A 24,929-nucleotide genomic window follows, 5' to 3' on the forward strand; every position below is an offset into this window, starting at 1 on the left:
TCTCCGTGGAGATGTTGCCTGTGCAACGGCAAAGAGAATGACTGGGGTGGGCGGAGCCTAGGAGGGACTATATGGCCAGCTTTGCTGGGACTCTTTGCCATTTCCTGTTGGGGAAGAGATATTCCCACAAGTAAGGATGACGCCGTGGACCGGACACACCAATGTTGGAGAAAGAGACCACATCCAAATTAGGTGCTGAGCATTTAGGACACTTGTTTACTGCATCCGGTATCCATTTAGTGATGTAGTAGAGATTTTACCATGCATTTCTCTATAATCCACTGAGAGGGTGGCTCTGCGTACATGTTCTATACTTGTGCTTAATGTGTCCTCAGTGACTTCTTCACCAACAAGGTTTCCCTATCTCTCCATAAGTCTAGCATAGGTACCTATTTAGCTGCAATCAGGTTATAAATGTAAAAAATAGAGTGGAACCCCTGTCTGGCCAACGTACATAAGCTATCTACATAGTTAATGGTTTTACAATCTAAAACACTTAGTGTATGCTTTGTAGGTTAGCAAAAGTGCTATTACAGGGAAAATCATACTTAAGTAGTAAGTCATGGAGAGAAGAGGGTAGGTTAGTATTGGGATCTAACAATTAGGTCACTGTGTTCAAACCACATTTGTCCGACAGTCTGAATATTCTGGTAGTCATTCCTGGAAGGAAACAGGGTTGCCTTGCAGAGGTGCTTGCTAATTGTATGTGACAATCTCCATCATTTGTTTAATCTATCCCTGGCCTGTAGGGGGTCTCAAAACAATATGTTGTTTCTGATCGTCTGTGGAAGAGACTGAAATGGTGCATGAGGCAAGAAAGCTACATGCAGTGGATGAATTAAGGTATTCTCTAGATCCTGGTTTCTCAACAGCCAGGCCACGGCCCAGTACCGGGCCCTAACAGCCCTCCTGGTGGGTCATGACCTGAAATGCCCCCACTGCAAACTGCAACAAGCCTGCCACTAAACACATAAGAAATACCGGGCAGGCCAGTCAGAGTGCCAGTGCACATGTAGTAGGGAGGAAAGTGGGGGAAAGGAGCACATAGGACTGGACCTTCGGCACCGCAGTTAAGTGATACCAGCTCACCGATACCAATGAATGTATATATTTTCTTCACCCACTTACTATATATATATATATATATATATATATATATATATATATATATATATATATATATATATATATATATATAAAATATATACACATACATACGTACATACCCAAATATATACACTACAGGGCCCTGTATACGTCCAGCTAAATGTTACCGGGCCTTGAGGTCAATTGGTTTGAGAACCACTACTCTAGATCACAGTCATTAATGTAAAGAAGTTCCCACTAGCCAGTCAAAAATAAGCTTGGCCAATGTGGCCCAATTATACCAGTGTGAGTATTATGGGAAAGAGAGGCAATTGTTTTGTCTTGTGCACGTAACATTTTGCTTAAGCACTTCTTACTTGATGATGTTTATATATAATTGGTAAGTATATTATATAAATACTGTTTTGATAAGTAGCATTTCTAAAAACTGCAGCAAAAAGTCCCCATAAGAAATACCTTGGTGATTTCTGCTTTAAATGCCGTGTTTTACTGAACCTTGCACTTTCATATGTTTTAGCAATCAAAATAATCTCTGATAACCCTTTACTGCCAATAGGCTTGCAGTACCTTAACCATTGCAGCCTCAACAGAACAATCTGGAAGTCCTGGTCGGTCCATCATGCCTGCAGTAAGGTAAGCCATACTTTCCATCACATACGCTTTCTGAGCCATGAGAGCGAATTTCTCCTACAAATGAAAGCAGAGTTTTAAATGGACGTGGAAGTCAAACTTTTATGATTTAGAAAAACAATACAATTGAAATTGAGTTGAAAGTAAAACGTTAATGTGCGATAACCCATTCACCATAGAAGTCAGAGGAACAAAAAACATAATTTATGTAAAAATTTACCTGATAAATTAATTTCTTTCATATTGGCAAGAGTCCATGAGCTACTGACGTATGGGATATACACTCCTACCAGGAGGGGCAAAGTTTCCCAAACCTCAAAATGCCTATAAATACACCCCCCACCACACCCACAATTCAGTTCCAAAATATTGATTGGTAATCTCGCCTCTTGAGATTTCCAAACCCCCTAGGCAGTCCGAGATCCCCAGACAGCTCCCCAACCTGAAAGAATCGCATCTGTTGTGATCACAATTCAGGTTGGCAGAACAAAAGAAGCCCCTTGAACTAAACGATGGTGATCTATCCACCACATCAGAGAGTGTCGTACATTGGGATTTAAGGATATTAATTGTGATATCTTTGTATAATCCATGCACCATTAGTTCAGCATACAAAGCTGAAGAAAACGAGCAAAGGGGATCGCGTCCGATGCTGCAGTCATGAGACCTAAAACCCCCTTGCACATAGCTACTGAAGGAAATGATTGAAACTGAAGGTTCCGACAAGCTGCAACCAATTTCAGATGTCTCTTGTCTGTTAGAGACAAAGTCATGGATACTGAATCTATTTGGAAACCTAAAAAGGTTACCCTTGTCTGAGGAATCAAAGAACTTTTTGGTAAATTGATCCTCCAACCCCTAAGGGAACGGCAAAGAGTCCATGAGCTAGTGAGGTATGGGATATACAATCTTACCAGGAGGGGCAAAGTTTCCCAAACCTCAAAATGCCTATAAATACACCCCTCACCACACCCACAATTCAGTTTAACGAATAGCCAAGTAGTGGGGTGATAAAGAAAGGAGTAGAAAGCATCAACAAAAGAAATTTGGAAATAATTGTGCTTTATACAAAAAATCATAACCACCATAAAAAGGGTGGGCTACGTCACTAGCTCATGGACTCTTGCCAATATGAAAGAAATGAATTTATCAGGTAAGTTATTACATAAATTATGTTTTCTTTCATGTAATTGGCAAGAGTCCATGAGCTAGTGACGTATGGGATAGCAATACCCAAGATGTGGAACTCCACGCAAGAGTCACTATTAGAGGGAGGGATAAAAATAAAAACAGCCATTTTTTCGCTGAAAAAATTAATCCACAACCCAAAAAAAAGAAGTTTATTCTCATAATTGAAAGAAAAAAACTTAAATCAAAAGCAGAAGAATCAAACTGAAACAGCTGCCTGAAGAACTTTTCTACCAAAAACTGCTTCTGAAGAAGCAAATACATCAAAATGGTAGAATTTAGTAAATGTATGCAGAGAGGACCAAGTTGCCACTTTGCAAATCTGATCAACTGAAGCTTCATTCTTAAAGGCCCACAAAGTGGAGACTGATCTAGTAGAATGAGCTGTAATTCTCTGAGGCGGGGCCTGACCCGACTCCAAATAAGCTTGATGAATCAAAAGTTTCAACCAAGAAGCCAAGGAAATAACAGAAGCCTTCTGACCTTTCCTAGGACCAGAAAATAAAACAAATGGACTGGAAGTCTTCCTGAAATCTTTAGTAGCTTCCACATAATATTTCAAAGCTCTTACCACATCCAAAGAATGTAAGGATCTTTCCAAAGAATTCTTAGGATTAGGACACAAGGAAGGGACAACAATTTCTCTATTAATGTTGTTAGAATTCACAACCTTAGGTAAAAATTGAAAAGAAGTCCGTAAAACTGCCTTATCGTGATGAAAAATCAGAAAAGGAGACTCACAAGAAAGAGCAGATAGCTCAGAAACTCTTCTAGCAGAAGAGATAGCCAAAAGGAACAACACTTTCCAAGAAAGTAGTTTAATGTCCAAAGAATGCATAGGCTCAAATGGAGGAGCCTGTAAAGCCTTCAGAACCAAATTAAGACTCCAAGGAGGAGAAATTGATTTAATGACAGGCTTAATTCGAACTAAAGCCTGTACAAAACAGTGAATATCAGGAAGTATAGCAATCTTTCTGTGAAATAAAACAGAAACAGCAGAGATTTGTCCCTTCAAGGAACTTGCAGACAAACCCTTATCCAAACCATCCTGAAGAAACTGTAAAATTCTAGGAATTCTAAAAGAATGCCAAGAGAATTTATGAGAAGAACACCATGAAATGTAAGTCTTCCAAACTCTAGAATAAATCTTTCTAGAGACAGATTTACGAGCTTGTAACATAGTATTAATCACTGAGTCAGAGAAACCTCTATGACTTAATACTAAGCGTTCAATTTCCATACCTTCAAATTTAATGATTTGAGATCCTGATGGAAAAACGGACCTTGAGACAGTAGGTCTGGCCTTAACAGAAGTGGCCAAGGCTGGCAACTGGACATCTGAACCAGATCTGCATACCAAAACCTGTGTGGCCATCCTGGAGCCACCAGCAACACAAACGATTGTTCCATGATGATTTTGGAGATCACTCTTGGAAGGAGAACTAGAGGCGGGAAAATGTAAGCAGGATGATAACACCAAGGAAGTGTCAGCACATCCACTGCTTCCGCCTGAACATCCCTGGACCTGGACAGGTATCTGGGAAGTTTCTTGTTTAGATGGTAATCTCGCCTCTTGAGATTTCCAAACCCCTTGTGCTGTCAGAGATCCCCAAACAGCTCCCCAACCTGAAAGACTCGCATCTGTTGTGATCACAATCCAGGTTGGCCGAACAAAAGAAGCCCCTTGAACTAAACGATGGTGATCTATCCACCACGTCAGAGTGTCGTACATTGGAATTTAAGGATATTAATTGTGATATCTTTGTATAATCCCTGCACCATTGGTTCAGAATACAAAGCTGTAGAGGTCTCATGTGAAAACGAGCAAAGGGGATCACGTCCGATGCTGCAGTCATGAGACCTAAAACTTCCATGCACATAGCCACTGAAGGGAATGACAGACTGAAGGTGCCGGCAGGCTGCAACCAATTTTAAACGTCTCTTATCTGTTAGAGACAGAGTCATGGACACTGAATCTATCTGGAAGCCTAAAAAGGTGACCCTTGTCTGAAGAATCAAGAAACTTTTTGGTAAATTGATCCTCCAACCATGTTTCTGAAGAAACAACACTAGTTGATTTGTGTGAGATTCTGGAGAACGTAAAGACTGAGCTAGTAGCAAGATATCATCCAAATAAGGAAACACCGCAATACCCTGTTTTCTGATTACAGAGAGTAGGGCACCTAGAACCTTTGAAAAGATTCTTGGAGCTGTTGCTAGGCCAAATGGAAGAGCAACAAATTGGTAATGCTTGTCTAGAAAAGAGAATCTCAGAAACTGATAATGTTCTGGATGAATCGGAATATGAAGGTATGCATCCTGCAAGTCTATTGTGGATATATAATGTCCTCACTGAACAAAAGACAGAATAGTCCTTATAGTCACCATCTTGAAAGTTGGTACTCTTACATAACGATTCAACATTTTCAGATCCAGAACTGGTCTGAATAAATTTTCCTTCTTTAGGACAATGAATAGATTTGAATAAAACCCCAAACCTTGTTCCTGAAAAGGAACTGGCATGATTACCCCTGAAGACTCCAGGTCTGAAACACACTTCAGGAAAGCCTGAGCTGTTACTGGATTTGCTGGGATACGTGAGAGAAAAAAATCTTCTCACAGGAGGTCTTACTCTGAATCCTATTCAATACCCTTGAGAGACAATGCTCTGAATCCATTGATTTTGGACAGAATTTATCCAAATATCCTTGAAAAACCTTAATCTGCCCCCTACCAGCTGAGCTTGAATGAGGGCCGCACCTTCATGTGGACTTAGGGGCTGACTTTGGTTTCTTAAATGGCTTGGATTTATTCCAATTAGAGGAAGGCTTCCAATTGGAAACAAATTCCTTGGGGGAAGGATTAAGTTTTTGTTCCTTATTTTGATGAAAGGAACAAAAATGGTTAGAAGCCTTAGATGTACCCTTAGGTTTTTTATCCTGAGGCAGAAAAACTCCCTTTCCCCCAGTGACAGTTGAAATAATAGAATCCAACTGAGAACCAAATAAATTATTACCTTGGAAAGAAAGTGATAGTAATCTAGATTTAGATGTCATATCAGCATTCCAAGATTTAAGCCACAAAGCTCTTCTAGCTAATATAGCTAAAGACATGGATCTAACATCAATTTTGATAATATAAAAAATGGCATCAAAAATAAAATGATTAGCATATTGCAGTAAGCGAATAAATGCTAGATATGTCAGAATCCAATTCCTGTTGCGCTAAATTCTCCAACCAGAAAGTTGATGCAGCTGCAACATCAGCCAAAGAAATTGCAGTTCTGAGAAGATGACCTGAATATAAATAGGCCTTCCTTAGATAAGATTCAAGCTTCCTATCTAAAGGATCCTTAAAGGAAGTACTATCTTCCATAGGAATAGTGGTACCTTTAGCAAGAGTAGAAATAGCCCCATCAACTTTGGGGATTTTTTTCCCAAAACTCTATAGAATTTGCTGGTAAAGGATACAATTTTTTAAACCATGAAGAAGGAATAAAAGAAGTATCTGGCTTATTCCATTCCTTAGAAATCATATCAGAAATAGCCTCAGGAATAGGAAAACCCCCTGGAGAAACCACAGGAGGTTTAAAAAACATAATTTATGTAAGAACTTACCTGATAAATTCATTTCTTTCATATTAGCAAGAGTCCATGAGCTAGTGACGTATGGGATATACATTCCTACCAGGAGGGGCAAAGTTTCCCAAACCTTAAAATGCCTATAAATACACCCCTCACCACACCCACAATTCAGTTTAACGAATAGCCAAGAAGTGGGGTGATAAGAAAAAAGTGCGAAAGCATATAAAATAAGGAATTGGAATAATTGTGCTTTATACAAAAAAATCATAACCACCACAAAAAAGGGCGGGCCTCATGGACTCTTGCTAATATGAAAGAAATGAATTTATCAGGTAAGTTCTTACATAAATTATGTTTTCTTTCATGTAATTAGCAAGAGTCCATGAGCTAGTGACGTATGGGATAATGACTACCCAAGATGTGGATCTTTCCACACAAGAGTCACTAGAGAGGGAGGGATAAAATAAAGACAGCCAATTCCTGCTGAAAATAATCCACACCCAAAATAAAGTTTAATGAAAAAACATAAGCAGAAGATTCAAACTGAAACCGCTGCCTGAAGTACTTTTCTATCAAAAACTGCTTCAGAAGAAGAAAATACAACAAAATGGTAGAATTTGGTAAAAGTATGCAAAGAGGACCAAGTTGCCGCTTTGCAAATCTGATCAACCGAAGCTTCATTCCTAAACGCCCAGGAAGTAGAAACTGACTTAGTAGAATGAGCTGTAATCCTATGAGGCGGAGTCTTACCCGACTCAACATAGGCAAGATGAATTAAAGATTTCAACCAAGATGCCAAAGAAATGGCAGAAGTTTTCTGGCCTTTCTAAAACCGGAAAAGATAACAAATAAACTAGAAGTCTTTCGGAAAGACTTAGTAGCTTCAACATAATATTTCAAAGCTCTAATAACATCCAAAGAATGCAACGATTTCTCCTTAGAATTCTTAGGATTAGGACATAATGAAGGAACCACAATGTCTCTACTAATGTTGTTGGAATTTACAACTTAGGTAAAAATTCAAAAGAAGTTCGCAACACCGCCTAATCCTGATGAAAAATCAGAAAAGGAGACTCACAAGAAAGAGCAGATAATTCAGAAACTCTTCTGGCAGAAGAGATGGCCAAAAGGAACAAAACTTTCCAAGAAAGTAATTTAATATCCAATGAATGCATAGGTTCAAATGGAGGAGCTTGAAGAGCCCCCAGAACCAAATTCAAACTCCAAGGAGGAGAAATTGACTTAATGACAGGCTTTATACGAACCAAAGCTTGTACAAAACAATGAATATCAGGAAGAATAGCAATCTTTCTGTGAAAAAAAACAGAAAGAGCAGAGATTTGACCTTTCAAGGAACTTGCGGACAAACCCTTATCTAAACCATCCTGAAGAAACTGAAATATTCTCGGTATTCTAAAAGAATGCCAAGAAAAATGATGAGAAAGACACCAAGAAATATAAGTCTCCCAGACTCTATAATATATCTCTCTGGATACAGATTTACGAGCCTGTAACATAGTATTAATCACAGAGTCAGAGAAACCTCTTTGACCAAGAATCAAGCGTTCAATCTCCATACCTTTAAATTAAAGGATTTCAGATCCTGATGGAAAAAAGACCTTGAGACAAAAGGTCTGGTCTTAACGGAAGAGTCCACGGTTGGCAAGAGGCCATCCGGACAAGATCCGCATACCAAAACCTGTGAGGCCATGCCGGAGCTACCAGCAGAACAAACGAGCATTCCTTCAGAATCTTGGAGATTACTCTTGGAAGAAGAACTAGAGGCGGAAAGATATAGGCAGGATGATACTTCCAAGGAAGTGATAATGCATCCACTGCCTCTGCTTAAGGATCCCGGGATCTGGACAGATACCTGGGAAGTTTCTCGTTTAGATGAGAAGCCATCAGATCTATTTCTGGAAGTTCCCACATTTGAACAATCTGAAGAAATACCTCTGGGTGAAGAGACCATTCGCCCGGATGCAACGTTTGGCGACTGAGATAATCCGCTTACCAATTGTCCATACCTGGGATATGAACCGCAGAGATTAGACAGGAGCTGGATTCCGCCCAAACCAAAATTTGAGATACTTCTTTCATAGCCAGAGGACTGTGAGTCCCTCCTTGATGATTGATGTATGCCACAGTTGTGACATTGTCTATCTGAAAACAAATGAACAACTCTCTCTTCAGAAGAGGCCAAGACTGAAGAGCTCTGAAAATTGCACGGAGTTCCAAAATATTGATCGGAAATCTCACCTCCTGAGATTCCCAAACCCCTTGTGCCGTCAGATACCCCCACACAGCTCCCCAACCTGTAAGACTTGCATCTGTTGAGATTATAGTCCAGGTCGGAAGAATAAAGAAGCCCCCTGAACTAAACGATGGTGATCTGTCCACCATGTCAGAGAGTGTCGTAAAATCGGTTTAAAGATATAAATTGAGATATCTTTGAGAAATCCCTGCACCATTGGTTCAGCATACAGAGCTGAAGAGGTCGCATGTGAAAACGAGCAAAGGAGATCGCATCTGATGCGGCAGTCCTAAGACCCAACATTTCCATGCATAAGGCTACCAAAGGGAATGATTGTGACTGAAGGTTTTGACAAGCTGATATCAATGTTAAACTTCTCTTGTCTGACAAGGACAGAGTCATAGACACTGAATTTATCTAGAAACCTAAAAAGGTTACCCTTGTCTGAGGAATCAATGAACTGATTGGTAAATTGATCCTCCAACCATGAACTTGAAGAAACAACACAAGTCGATTCGTATGAGATTCTTCGAAAATGAGAAGACTGAGCAAGTACCAAGATATCGTCCAAATAAGGAAATACCAAAACCCTATTCTCTGATTACAGAAAGAAGGGCACCGAGAACCTCTGAAAAAAATTCTTGGAACTGAGGCTAGGCCAAACGGTAGAGCCACAAAACTGGTAATGCTTGTCTAAAAAGAGAATCTCAGACACTAAAAGTGATCTGGATGAATCGGAATATGCAGATACACATCCTGTAAATCTATTGTAGACATATAATGCCCTTGCTAAACAAAAGGCAGGATAGTCCTACAGTAACTATCTTGAATGTTGGTATCCTAACATAACGATTCAATAATGATAGATCCGGAACTGGTCTGAAGGAATTGACCTTCTTTGGTACAATGAAGAGATAAAATAAAACCCCAGCCCCTGTTCCAGAACTGGAACTGGCATAAATACTCCAGCCAACTCTAGATCTGAAACACATTTCAGAAATGCTGAGCCTTTGCTGTGTTAACTGGGACACGGGAAAGAAAGAATCTCTTAGCAGGAGGCCTTAACTTGAAGCCAATTCTGTACCTTTCTGAAACAATGTTTCTGAAACCAGAGATTAAGAACGGAATTGATCCAAATTTCTTTGAAGAAAACGTAATCTGCCCCATACCAGCTGAGCTGGAATAAGGGCCGCACCTTCATAGGTACTTAGGAGCTGGCTATAGGTTTCTATAAGGCTTGGATATATTCCAAACTGGAAATAGTTTCCAAACTGATACCGCTCCTGAGGATGAAGGATCAGGCTTTTGTTCCTTGTTGTGAGTAAAGGAACGAAAATGATTATTTACCCTGGAAAGAAAGGGAAAGCAAAGTTGACTTAGAAGACATGTCAGCATTCCAAGTTTAATCCATAAAGCTTTTCTAGCTAAAATAGCTAGAGACATATACCTGACATCAACTCTAATGATATCAAAAGATGGTATCACCAATAAAATTATTAGCATGTTATAGAATAATAATAATGCTATAAAATTATGATCTGTTACTTGTTGCGCTAAAGCTTCTAACCAAAAAGTTGAAGCTGCAGCAACATCCGCTAAAAATATAGCAGGTCTAAGAAGATTACCTGAACATAAGTAAGCTTTTCTTAGAAAGGATTCAATTTTCCTATCTAAAGGATCCTTAAATGAAGTACTATCTGCCGTAGGAATAGTAGTACATTAGCAGGAGTAGAGACAGCCCCATCAACTTTAGGGATTTTGTCCCAAAAAACTCTAATCTGTCAGATGGCACAGGATATAATTTGCTTAAACGTCTAGAAGGAGTAAATAAATTACCCAAATTATTCCATTCCCTGGAAATTACTTCAGAAATAGCATCAGGGAGATAAAACATTTCTGGAATAACTACAGGAGATTTAAAAACCTTATTTAAACGTTTACATTAAGTATCAAGAGGACCAGAATCCTCTATTTCTAATGCAAATAACACTTCTTTAAGTAAAGAACGAATAAATTCCATCTTGAACAAATACAAAGATTTATCAGCATCAACCTCTGAGACAGAAACCTCTGAACCAGAAGAACCATTATCAGTATCAGAATGATGATGTTCATTTAAAAATTCATCTGAAAAAAGAGAAGTTTTAAAAGACTTTTATGTATACTAGAAGGAGAAATAACAGACTTGCAGGCCCACTTATCAAGCTCCGTATGGAGCTTGAAGGGCCGTGTTTCTGGCGAGTCTTCAGACTCGCCAGAAACACAACTTATGAAGCAGCGGTCTAAAGACCGCTGCTCCATAACCCTGTCCGCCTGCTCTGAACAGGCGGACAGGAATCGCCAGACATCAACCCGATCGAATACGATCGGGTTGATTGACAGCTCCCTGCTGGCGGCCGATTGGCCGCGAGTCAGCAGGGGGCGGCGTTGCACCAGCAGCTCTTGTGAGCTGCTGGTGCAATGTTAAATGCGGAGAGCGTATTGCTCTCTGCATTTAGCGAGGTCTTGCGGACCTGATCCGCAGTGTCGGATCAGGTCCGCAAGCCCTTTGATAAATGGGCCTGATAGCCTTCTTAATGGATTTAAAAAATAAAATCTCTTATGTTATCAGGAACACTCTGAAAATTAGATGTTGACGGAACAGCAACAGGTAATGTAACAGTACTAAAGGAAATTTTATCTGCATTAATAAGTTTGACATGACATGCAATACAAATAACAGCTGGAGAAACAGATACCAAAAGTTTATAGCAGATACACTTAGCTTGGTAGCTCCAGCACTGTGCAGTGATTTTCCTGAAGTATCTTCTGACTCAGTTGCAACGTGGAACATCTTGCAATATGTAAAAGAAAAAAACAACATATAAAGCAAAATTGATCAAATTCCTTAAATGACAGTTTCAGGAATGGGAAAAAAATGCCAGTGAACAAGCTTCTAGCAACCAGAAGCAATAAATAATGAGACTTAAATAATGTGGAGACAAAAATGACGCCCAGATTTTTTAGCGCCAAAAAAGACGCCCACATTATTTGGCGCCTAAATGCTTTTGGCGCCAAAAATGACGCCACATCCGGAACGCCGACATTTTTGACGCAAAAAAACGTCAAAAAATGACGCAACTTCCGGCGACACATATGACGCCGGAAACAGAAAATTTTTTTTGCGCCAAAAAAGTCAGCGCCAAGAATGACGCAATAAAATGAAGCATTTTCTGCCCCCGCGAGCCTAACAGCCCACAGGGAAAAAGTCAAATTTTTTAAGGTAAGAAAAAATGATTGAAACAAATGCATTTATCCCAAATATGAAACTGACTGTCTGAAAAATAAGGAATGTTGAACATTCTGAGTCAAGGCAAATAAATGTTTGAATACATATATTTACAACTTTTAAAATAAAGTGCCCAACCATAGCTTAGAGTGTCACAGAAAATAAGATTTACTTACCCCAGGACACTCATCTACATGTTTGTAGAAAGCCAAACCAGTACTGAAACAAGAATCAGCAGAGGTAATGGTATATATAAGAGTATATCGTCGATCTGAAAAGGGAGGTAAGAGATGAATCTCTACGACCGATAACAGAGAACCTATGAAATAGACCCCGTAAAAGGAGATCACTGCATTCAAATAGGCAATACTCTCCTCACATCCCTCTGACATTCACTGCACGCTGAGAGGAAAACCGGGCTCCAACTTGCTGCGGAGCGCATATCAACGTAGAATCTAGCACAAACTTACTTCACCACCTCCATCGGAGGCAAAGTTTGTAAAACTGAATTGTGGGTGTGGTGAGGGGTGTATTTATAGGCATTTTAAGGTTTGGGAAACTTTGCCCCTCCTGGTAGGAATGTATATCCCATACGTCACTAGCTCATGGACTCTTGCTAATTACATGAAAGAAACAGCATTTAAAGGTTTATTAGACTGAACGTCAAGAGGACTGGTTACATCAATATCCAAAGTAATTAACACTTCTTTTAATAAAGAACACATATACTCTATTTTAAATAAATAAGTAGATTTGTCAGTATCAATGTCTGAAGAAGGATCTTCTGTATGAGATAGATCCTCATCAGAAGAGGATACATTATTATGTTGTTGGTCATTTGAAATTTCATCAACTGAATGAGAAGTTTTAAAAGACCTTTTACGTTTATTAGAAGGTGGAAATGCAGACAAAGCCTTCTGGATAGAATCAGAAACAAATTCTTAAAAATTCATAGGTATATCATGTACATTAGAAGTTGAAGGAACTGCAACTGACAATGTACTATTACTGATGGACACACTATCTGCATGTAAAAGTTTATCTTGACAACTATTACAAATGACATTCGGCGAAATAATTTCAACAATCTTACAACAAATGCACTTAGCTTTGGTAGAACCGATGTCAGGCAGCAATGTTCCAGCAGAAACTTCTGAGGCAGGATCAGATTGAGACATCTTGCAAAATGTAAAAGAAAAAACAACATATACTGTAAAGCAAAATTATCTATTTCCTTATATGACAGTTTCAGGAATGGGAAAAAATGCAAATAGCATAGCCCTCTGATAGAGAAAAAGGCAAGAGGCAACATCATTGGGGTATTGAAATAATGAAAAAGTTTGGCGCCAAGTATGACGCACAACTTATCTGAAAACTTTTTTGGCGCCAATAATAACCAGAAATGACACACTCGCGTCACTAATGACCCAACCATGTGTAAGGCTTTGGTGTCAACTATGACGCCGGAAATGAAGAAGTTGCGTCATAGACTTATTTTTCGCGCCCAAAAAATTCTCGGGCCAAGAATGACGCAATAAAGTTTAGCATTTGACGCACCCGCGGGCCTAATACCGCCCGCAATTTTAAAGTGGAAATGGTGAGGGAGAGTTAAATGGGTTTATTAATCAAAATTCAAGGGATGAGTCAAAATTATTTATTATTACTTTTAACCCTTGAATTCCAGAACCTAAAGCAGTAATATACATCAGAATGTACAAAAGGATGCAAAAAGACTTGCAACACAAAGAAAAAGACTGCAGGTTGCTGGGCTAGTTAAATACTTCAAATATTGTCAGATTAACAGTAAGAGCTAAATATATTGTCAAATATCACAGACATACCCATTTATACAAAATAACTTTATTGGAGAAAAAATAAAAGTCCAACTGGACTCGTACTCATGCACACACACACATACTGTTAAAACTTGCTGGAACTCAGATAATTAAATTATTATCAGAAAGCACTAAATAAATTCTAGTTTGTTACTGCCAAGAGATATATATATATATATATATATATATATATATATATATAATATGTTTGTCTATACAGGTAATTGACCCTTGGAAGTAAACAAGTTATTTTAGACAGTAGCGGAGTGCAATGTCTAATGAGTGTGTTAGTCTTTACAAAAAGCACCACGTCATTGTAGGAAATGAGCAACAAAATGTATATATTCGTGTGCTTGGATATCAGTCTGTTAAATAATTACAAGGACACGTTGTATAAATATATTAGTAGCTCAATCACAAACTAAGTAATAGTTACAATGTTGTTTAGCTTTTAGTTACAAATGTTGCAACTTGTAGTTTGACTTTTTAATATAAAGGATCCGTAGTTGTTTTTAAACCAAAACGTTGATGGTCATAAGGTGTGGTCAGGGGCATATTTAGGTTTTGTGCTGCCCTAGGAACTCAAAATTCTGCTGCCCCCCCACCCCACCCCAGGTTTAAGGCCTTTTTTTAGACATAATATTTTTGGGGCAGGGTGTAAAAAATTAAAAAAAATGCCTTTTTAAGTAGATGTTCATCAGGGCTTGCATTCACTCTGGTCTCACACACACACACACACATACATATAAGACATTATTTTGCAAGTCAGATGATTAAAGTGTTTATATCAGAAAAAAATATCCTTCACTGTATGATAGTTTGACCTTAAACATCTTCTTTGGTGATTGACAGTTATTTAAGCAAAATATCTGCTTGGATAAATATGTAATGAATATACAAACTGGCCTTTAAAAGTACTTAAAAAATACAACAGTAGTTATGATAGGTTTAGGAATTGTATCCTAGGGTATAAAGTCACATGATACAATCATAATAAAGTATATACTTGTATTGTTTCTGAATGTATTAAATGCATACAACATATTTTCAGTTGTATTTTAAGTCACATAGTTGTATAGATTCAGCAATAAATACTTATTCTTTGCATGTATGACAGATAGACAAACAGTAAATGTACAAGTATTTAGTGACTAATCCGTTTAAGTATTTTAATGCCTAATGAAGATGTATTGAAGGGAGAAAGGCATATGCTGTTTCACAGTGGTCACGGTGTAGTGCACACTGCACTGTGTAGTCTGTGTGAGTCTCAATCATGCGGTGGAGCCAGGAAGAATACCGCATTCCCTCTCAGTCCAGGCCAGGCTGCGCAAGTGAGCTCTGCCTCCACTGTCACCACGACATACGCATCCACATACAATCCCATAGGACAGCAATAGTATTGTAAATAAGTATGACGATTTGTCAGTGTCAATATCTGAGGCAGAATCTTCTGAACCAGATAGATCCTCATCAGAGATAGATAAATCAGAATGCTGTCAGTCATTTAAAAATTCATCAATTTTATGAGAAGTTTTAAAAGACCTTTTACGTTTATTAGAAGGCAGGGTATGGCAGACAAAGCCTTCTGAATTGGAATTAGAAACAAATTCTCTCATATTAACAGGAATATCCTGAACATTAGATGTTGAAGGACCAGCAACAGGTAATGAACTACTACTAATGGAAATATTGTCTGCATGTAAAAGTTTGTCATGACAACTATCACAAACTACAGCCGGAGGAACAGTTACCACAAGTTTACAACAAATGCACTTAGCTTTGTTAGAACCAACATCAGGCAGCAGGATTCCAGTTGTAGATACTGAGACAGGGTCAGATTGAGACATCTTGCAATATGCAAGAGAAAAAATAGCATATTAAGCAAATTATCAATTTCCTTATATGACAGTTTCAGGAGTGGGAACGAAATGCAAACAAAATAGGCCTCTGGAAACCAGAAGCAAAAAGAAATGAAGTCTTAAATAATGTCCAAAAGTCTGGCGCCAAGTATGACGCCCACAACGGACAAAATATTTTTTGGTGCCAAAAACGTCTGCAACAAACACGAGCATCATAGATGACGCAACCTCGTGAAAAAACTTGGCGCCAACTAAGACGCCGGAAATGACTAAATTAGGTCAACAAACATAATTCTCGCGCCAAAAACGTCTCGCGCCAAGAATGACGCAATAAAACATAATTTATGTAAGAACTTACCTCATAAATTCATTTCTTTCATATTAGCAAGAGTCCATGAGCTAGTGACGTATGGGATATACATTCCTACCAGGAGGGGCAAAGTTTCCCAAACCTCAAAATGCCTATAAATACACCCCTCACCACACCCACAATTCAGTTTAACGAATAGCCAAGAAGTGGGGTGATAAAAAAGTGCGAAAGCATATAAAATAAGGAATTGGAATAATTGTGCTTTATACAAAAATCATAACCACCACAAAAAAAGGGTGGGCCTCATGGACTCTTGCTAATATGAAAGAAATTAATTTATCAGGTAAGTTCTTACATAAATTATGTTTTCTTTCATGTAATTAGCAAGAGTCCATGAGCTAGTGACGTATGGGATAATGATTACCCAAGATGTGGATCTTTCCACGCAAGAGTCACCAGAGAGGGAGGGATAAAATAAAGACAGCCAATTCCTGCTGAAAATAATCCACACCCAAAATAAAGTTTAATGAAAAACATAAGCAGAAGATTCAAACTGAAACCGCTGCCTGAAGTACTTTTCTACCAAAAACTGCTTCAGAAGAAGAAAATACATCAAAATGGTATAATTTAGTAAAAGTATGCAAAGAGGACCAAGTTGCTGCTTTGCAAATCTAATCAACCGAAGCTTCATTCCTAAACGCCCAGGAAGTAGAAACTGACCTAGTAGAATGAGCTGTAATCCTTTGAGGCGGAGTTTTACCCGACTCAACATAGGCAAGATGAATTAAAGATTTCAACCAAGATGCCAAAGAAATGGCAGAAGCTTTCTGGCCTGTTCTAGAACCGGAAAAGATAACAAATAAACTAGAAGTCTTTCGGAAAGACTTAGTAGCTTCAACATAATATTTCAAAGCTCTAACAACATCCAAAGAATGTAACGATTTCTCCTTAGAATTCTTAGGATTAGGACATAATGAAGGAACCACAATTTCTCTACTAATGTTGTTGGAATTCACAACTTTAGGTAAAAATTCAAAAGAAGTTCGCAACACTGCCTTATCCTGATGAAAAATCAGAAAAGGAGACTCACAAGAAAGAGCAGATAATTCAGAAACTCTTCTGGCAGAAGAGATTGCCAAAAGGAACAAAACTTTCCAAGAAAGTAATTTAATGTCCAATGAATGCATAGGTTCAAACGGAGGAGCTTGAAGAGCCCCTAGAACCAAATTCAAACTCCAAGGAGGAGAAATTGACTTAATGACAGGTTTTATACGAACCAAAGCTTGTACAAAACAATGAATATCAGGAAGATTAGCAATCTTTCTGTGAAAAAGAACAGAAAGAGCAGAGATTTGTCCTTTCAAGGAACTTGCGGACAAACCTTTATCTAAACCATCCTGAAGAAACTGTAAAATTCTTGGAATTCTAAAAGAATACCAAGAAAAATGATGAGAAAGACACCAAGAAATATAAGTCTTCCAGACTCTATAATATATCTCTCTGGATACAGATTTACGAGCCTGTAACATAGTATTAATCACAGAGTCAGAGAAACCTCTTTGACTAAGAATCAAGCGTTCAATCTCCATACCTTTAAATTTAAGGATTTGAGATCCTGATGGAAAAAAGGACCTTGCGACAGAAGGTCTGGTCGTAGCGGAAGAGTCCACGGATGGCAAGAGGCCATCCGGACAAGATCCGCATACCAAAACCTGTGAGGCCATGCCGGAGCTACCAGCAGAACAAACGAGCATTCCTTCAGAATCTTTGAGATTACTCTTGGAAGAAGAACTAGAGGCGGAAAGATATAAGCAGGATGATACTTCCAAGGAAGTGATAATGCATCCACTGCTTCCGCCTGAGGATCCCGGGATCTGGACAGATACCTGGGAAGTTTCTTGTTTAGATGAGACGCCATCAGATCTATTTCTGGAAGCTCCCATATTTGAACAATCTGAAGAAATACCTCTGGGTGAAGAGACCATTCGCCCGGATGCAACGTTTGGCGACTGAGATAATCCGCTTCCCAATTGTCTATACCTGGGATATGAACCGCAGAGATTAGACAGGAGCTGGATTCCGCCCAAACCAGAATTCGAGATACTTCTTTCATAGCCAGAGGACTGTGAGTCCCTCCTTGATGATTGATGTATGCCACAGTTGTGACATTGTCTGTCTGAAAACAAATGAACGATTCTCTCTTCAGAAGAGGCCAAGACTGAAGAGCTCTGAAAATTGCACGGAGTTCCAAAATATTGATCGGTAATCTCACCTCCTGAGATTCCCAAACTCCTTGTGCCGTCAGAGATCCCCACACAGCTCCCCAACCTGTGAGACTTGCATCTGTTGAAATTACAGTCCAGGTCGGAAGCACAAAAGAAGCCCCCTGAATTAAACGATGGTGATCTGTCCACCACGTTAGAGAGTGTCGTACAATCGGTTTTAAAGATATTAATTGAGATATCTTTGTGTAATCCCTGCACCATTGATTCAGCATACAGAGCTGAAGAGGTCGCATGTGAAAACGAGCAAAGGGGATCGCGTCCGATGCAGCAGTCATAAGACCTAGAATTTCCATGCATAAGGCTACCGAAGGGAATGATTGTGACTGACGGTTTCGACAAGCTGAAATCAATTTTAGACGTCTCTTGTCTGTTAAAGACAGAGTCATGGACACTGAATCTATCTGGAAACCCAGAAAAGTTACCCTTGTCTGAGGAATCAATGAACTTTTTGGTAAATTGATCCTCCAACCATGATCTTGAAGAAACAACACAAGTCGATTCGTATGAGATTCTGCTAAATGTAAAGACTGAGCAAGTACCAAGATATCGTCCAAATAAGGAAATACCACAATACCCTGTTCTCTGATTACAGACAGAAGGGCACCGAGAACCTTTGTAAAAATTCTTGGAGCTGTAGCTAGGCCAAACGGCAGAGCCACAAACTGGTAATGCTTGTCCAGAAAAGAGAATCTCAGGAACTGATAATGATCTGGATGAATCGGAATATGCAGATAAGCATCCTGTAAATCTATTGTGGACATATAATGCCCTTGCTGAACAAAAGGCAAGATAGTCCTTACAGTTACCATTTTGAACGTTGGTATCCTTACATAACGATTCAATATTTTTAGATCCAGAACTGTCCAGAAAAGAGAATCTCAGGAACTGATAATGATCTGGATGAATCGGAATATGCAGATAAGCATCCTGTAAATCTATTGTGGACATATAATGCCCTTGCTGAACAAAAGGCAAGATAGTCCTTACAGTTACCATTTTGAACGTTGGTATCCTTACATAACGATTCAATATTTTTAGATCCAGAACTGGTCTGAAGGAATTCTCCTTCTTTGGTACAATGAAGAGATTTGAATAAAACCCCATCCCCTGTTCCAGAACTGGAACTGACATAATTACTCCAGCCAACTCTAGATCTGAAACACAATTCAGAAATGCTTGAGCTTTCACTGGATTTACTGGGACACGGGAAAGAAAAAATCTCTTTGCAGGAGGTCTCATCTTGAAACCAATTCTGTACCCTTCTGAAACAATGTTCTGAATCCAAAGATTGTGAACAGAATTGATCCAAATTTCTTTGAAAAAACGTAACCTGCCCCCTACCAGCTGAGCTGGAATGAGGGCCGCACCTTCATGTGGACTTAGAAGCAGGCTTTGCCTTTCTAGAAGGCTTGGAATTATTTCAGACTGGAGAGGGTTTCCAAACTGAAACTGCTCCTGAGGATGAAGGCTTTTGTTCTTTGTTGAAACGAAAGGAACGAAAACGATTATTAGCCTTAGATTTTTTATCCTGTGGTAAAAAAGTTCCTTTCCCACCAGTAACAGTTGAGATAATGGAATCCAACTGAGAACCAAATAATTTGTTACCCTGGAAAGAAATGGAAAGTAGAGTTGATTTAGAAGCCATATCAGCATTCCAAGTTTTAAGCCATAAAGCTCTTCTAGCTAAAATAGCTAGAGACATAAACCTGACATCAACTCTGATAATATAAAAAATGGCATCACAGATAAAATTATTAGCATGCTGAAGAAGAATAATAATATTATGAGAATCATGATCTGTTACTTGTTGTGCTAAAGTCTCCAACCAAAAAGTTGAAGCTGCAGCAACATCAGCCAAAGATATAGCAGGTCTAAGAAGATTACCTGAACACAGATAAGCTTTTCTTAGAAAGGATTCAATTTTCCTATCTAAAGGATCTTTAAACGAAGTACCATCTGACGTAGGAATAGTAGTACGTTTAGCAAGGGTAGAAATAGCCCCATCAACTTTAGGGATTTTGTCCCAAAATTCTAATCTGTCAGACGGCACAGGATATAATTGCTTAAAACGTTTAGAAGGAGTAAATGAATTACCCAATTTATCCCTTTCTCTGGAAATTACTTCAGAAATAGCATTAGGAACAGGAAAAACTTCTGGAATAACCACAGGAGATTTAAATACCTTATCTAAACGTTTAGAATTAGTATCAAGAGGACCAGAATCCTCTATTTCTAAAGCAATTAGTACTTCTTTAAGTAAAGAACGAATAAATTCCATTTTAAATAAATATGAAGATTTATCAGCATCAATCTCTGAGACAGAATCCTCTGAACCAGAAGAGTCATCAGAATCAGAATGATGATGTTCATTTAAAAATTCATCTGTAGAGAGAGAAGTTTTAAAAGATTTTTTATGTTTACTAGAAGGAGAAATAACAGACATAGCCTTCTTGATGGATTTAGAAACAAAATCTCTTATGTTATCAGGAACATTCTGCACCTTAGATGTTGAGGGAACTGCAACAGGCAATGGTACATTACTAAAGGAAATATTATCTGCTTTAACAAGTTTGTCATGACAATTAATACAAACAACAGCCGGAGGAATAGCTACCAAAAGTTTACAGCAGATACACTTAGCTTTGGTAGTTCCAGCACTAGACAGCGATTTTCCTGAAGTATCTTCTGACTCAGATGCAACGTGAGACATCTTGCAATATGTAAGAGAAAAAACAACATATAAAGCAAAATTGATCAAATTCCTTAAATGACAGTTTCAGGAATGGGAAAAAATGCCAATAAACAAGCTTCTAGTAACCAGAAGCAAAGAAAAAATGAGACTGAAATAATGTGGAGACAAAAGCAATGCCCATATTTTTTGGCGCCAATAATACGCCCACATTGTTTGGCGCCTAAATGCTTTTTGGCGCCAAAAATGACGCCACATCCGGAACGCCGACATTTTTGGCGCAAAAGGACGTCAAAAAATGACGCAACTTCCGGCGACACGTATGACGCCGGAAACAGAAAAGATTTTTTTGCGCCAAAAAAGTCTGCGCCAATTTTCAGCCCCCGCGAGCCTAACAGCCCACAGGGAAAAAAAGTCAAATTTTTAAGGTAAGAAAAAATGATTGATTCAAACGCATTATCCCAAATATGAAACTGACTGTCTGAAAATAAGGAATGTCGAACATTCTGAGTCAAGGCAAATAAATGTTTGAATACATATATTTAGAACTTTATAAATAAAGTGCCCAACCATAGCTTAGAGTGTCACAGAAAATAAGATTTACTTACCCCAGGACACTCATCTACATGTTTGTAGAAAGCCAAACCAGTACTGAAACGAAAATCAGCAGAGGTAATGGTATATAAATAAGAGTATATCGTCGATCTGAAAAGGGAGGTAAGAGATGAATCTCTACGACCGATAACAGAGAACCTATGAAATAGACCCCGTAGAAGGAGATCATTGAATTCAAATAGGCAATACTCTCCTCACATCCCTCTGACATTCACTGCACGCTGAGAGGAAAACCGGGCTCCAACTTGCTGCGGAGCGCATATCAACGTAGAATCTAGCACAAACTTACTTCACCACCTCCATAGGAGGCAAAGTTTGTAAAACTGAATTGTGGGTGTGGTGAGGGGTGTATTTATAGGCATTTTGAGGTTTGGGAAACTTTGCCCCTCCTGGTAGGAATGTATATCCCATACGTCACTAGCTCATGGACTCTTGCTAATTACATGAAAGAAATTATAGCATTTTGCGCTCTCGCGAGCCTAACAGCCCGCAATTTAGAAAAGAGAGTCAATTTGAAAACTTCAGGTAAGAATTTTTTTTTATGCATTTCCCAGATATGAAACTGACAGTCTGCAAAAAGGAAATATACTGATGAACCTGAATCATGGCAAATATAAGAATAAACATACTTTAAATATAAATTGCCAAACCATAGCTGAGAGTGTCTTAAATAAAAGAAACCTACTTACCAAAAGACACTCATCTACATAAAGTAGATAGCCAAACCAGTACTGAAACGAGAATCAGCAGAGGTAATGGTATATAAGAGTATATCGTCGATCTGAAAAGGTAGGTAGGAGATGAATCTCTACTACCGATAACAGAGAACCTATGAAATTGATCACCGTTAGAATGACCATTGTATTCAATAGGTAATACTCCCTTCACATCCCTCTGTCATTCACTGCACTCTGAGAGGAACCAGGCTTCAAAAAGCTGAGAAGCGCATATCAACTTAGAAATCTAGCACAAACTTACTTCACCACCTCCATAGGAGGCAAAGTTTGTAAAACTGAATTGTGGGTGTGGTGGGAGGTGTATTTATAGGCATTTTGAGGTTTGGGAAACTCTGCCCCTCCTGGTAGGATTGTATAGCCCATACGTCACTAGCTCATGGACTCTTGCCAATTACATGAAAGAAAAGTGTGCGTGTGTGTGTGTGTGTGGGGGGGGGCACACTAACACCCAACTCGCTCACAAACACAATCACAAATTCTCAAGCTCGCTAACCAGACATAAAAAACGAAATTTATGCTTACCTGATAAATGTCTTTCTTTCTTGACACGGTGAGTCCACAGATCATCTCTAATTACTATTGGGAATATCATTCCTGGCCAGCAGAAGGAGGCAAAGAGCACCACAGCAAAGCTGTTAAATATCACCTCCATTCCCTCCAACCCCAGTCATTCAACCGAAAGAAAAAGAGAGAAAGGAAGTAACACTAGGTGCAGAGGTTCCTGAGGTTTACAACACAAAAATCTGTCTAAAGAAAACAGGGCGGGCTGTGGATTCACCATGTCAAGAAATAAATAAATTTATCAGGTAAGCATTAATTTTGTTTTCTTTCTAATGACACGGTGAGTCCACGGATCATCTCTAATTACTATTGGGAATCAATACCCAAGTTAGAGGACACAGATAAGGGAGGGACAAAACAGGGAACCTAATCAGAAGGCACCACTGCTTGAAGAACTTTTCTCTCAAAAGAAGTCTCAGCCCGAAGCAAAAGTATCAAATTTATAGAATTTTGAAAAAGTGTGTAGAGAGGACCAAGTTGCAGGTCTAAGACAACGCAAAGGCAAAGCATACTGAACAGAGGCCCTTTAAATAATAAGTGATGACATCACAATTCTGAGACTGCATTCTGTCTCACATGGATGAGGCACACCAGTCTGACCATAAAAGGAAGTGGAGGAAATGAGCAGCATCCCCCACAATACACCATAGTCAGGAAGAGAGGTGAGTAAAATGGCTGCCAGCAGCACATGGCAAACAAACAGGGAAAAAACCCTGACAGTACCCTCCCCTCAACGACCCCTCCCCCGTGGGAGGATAAAAGGCTTATTGGGGAAACGGGCATGGAAGGCACGGAGGAGGGCGGGAGCATGAACATCAGAGTAGGGAACCCAAGAACGCTCCTCCGGACCGTAGCCCCTCCAGTGAACCAAATACTGTACACGGCCCCTGGACATACGAGAGTCAATAATGCTGCTGACCTCATACTCCTCATGGTTGTCAACAAAGATAGGGCGGGGACGAGGCAACACAGTGGTAAACCGATTACAAACCAATGGTTTCAAGAGGGAGACATGAAAAACATTGGAGATGTGCATAGCAGGAGGAAGGTCAAGAGCGTAGGCCACAGGATTAACCCGTCTGAGTATTTGAAAAGGACCAACATAACGGGGAGCCAATTTATTGGAAGGCACACAAAGGTTAAAATTGCGGGAGGACAGCCAAACTCTCTCACCAATCTGGTAGGAAGGTGCGGGCAGACGCCTACGATCAGCCTGGAACTTTTGGCGCTGCATAGAACGATGAAGGCAATCCTGAATCTGCACCCACGTGGAACAGAGTTGACGGAGATGCTCCTCCAAAGCCGGAATACCCTGAGACATGAATGAATCAGGCAACAAGGATGGTTGAAACCCATAATTCGCCATGAACGGGGATAACTTGGAGGAAGCATTAATAGCACTATTATGAGCAAACTCTGTCCAAGGTAACAGTTCAGACCAATTATTGTGGTGATCTGAGACATAGCAACGGAGGAACTGTTCCAGAGCTTGATTAGACCGTTCCGCAGCCCCATTGGATTGAGGGCGATATGCCGAGGAGAAGGAAAGTTGGATCCCCATTTGAGCACAAAAGGAATGCCAAAATCTGGAGACAAACTGGCTACCCCTGGTCTGACAGTATCTCCTTGGGTAACCCATGTAAACGGAAGACCTCCCGGGCAAAAATTGAAGCAAGCTCCTGAGCGGTAGGCAGCTTCATCAAGGGAATGCAATGTGACATTTTAGAAAAACGGTCAACCACCATAAGGATAACAGTATTGCCATTAGAAACAGGGAGCTCGACAATGAAGTCCATGGAAAGATGTGTCCAAGGACGCTCACCATTAGCAATAGGTTGAAGAAGACTCACAGGAAGACATTGAGGAGTCTTATTCTGTGCACAAACTGAGCAGGAAGCTACATACGCAGCAACATCAGAACGAAGACCTGGCCACCAGAATTGTCGAGTGACAGACCAAATCATTTGGTTCTTGCCTGGGTGACCTGCGGCTTTAGGATAGTGGTAA

At 39.4% G+C, this 24,929-nt stretch overlaps 1 protein-coding gene across 1 annotated transcript in view; it reads right to left on the minus strand.

The window, feature by feature from the left end:
• Positions 1-24,929, minus strand: part of ACAD9 (acyl-CoA dehydrogenase family member 9) — an 816,466-nt gene that overhangs the window by 227,339 nt on the left and 564,198 nt on the right. Inside the window, exon 11 of the mRNA XM_053721049.1 lies at positions 1,675-1,794. Within this exon, the coding sequence (XP_053577024.1) occupies positions 1,675-1,794 (120 nt within the window). The remainder of the gene's footprint in view (positions 1-1,674; positions 1,795-24,929) is intronic.

The sequence above is a fragment of the Bombina bombina genome, chromosome 7 (assembly GCF_027579735.1).
Source record: "Bombina bombina isolate aBomBom1 chromosome 7, aBomBom1.pri, whole genome shotgun sequence".
Lineage (NCBI taxonomy): Eukaryota > Metazoa > Chordata > Amphibia > Anura > Bombinatoridae > Bombina > Bombina bombina.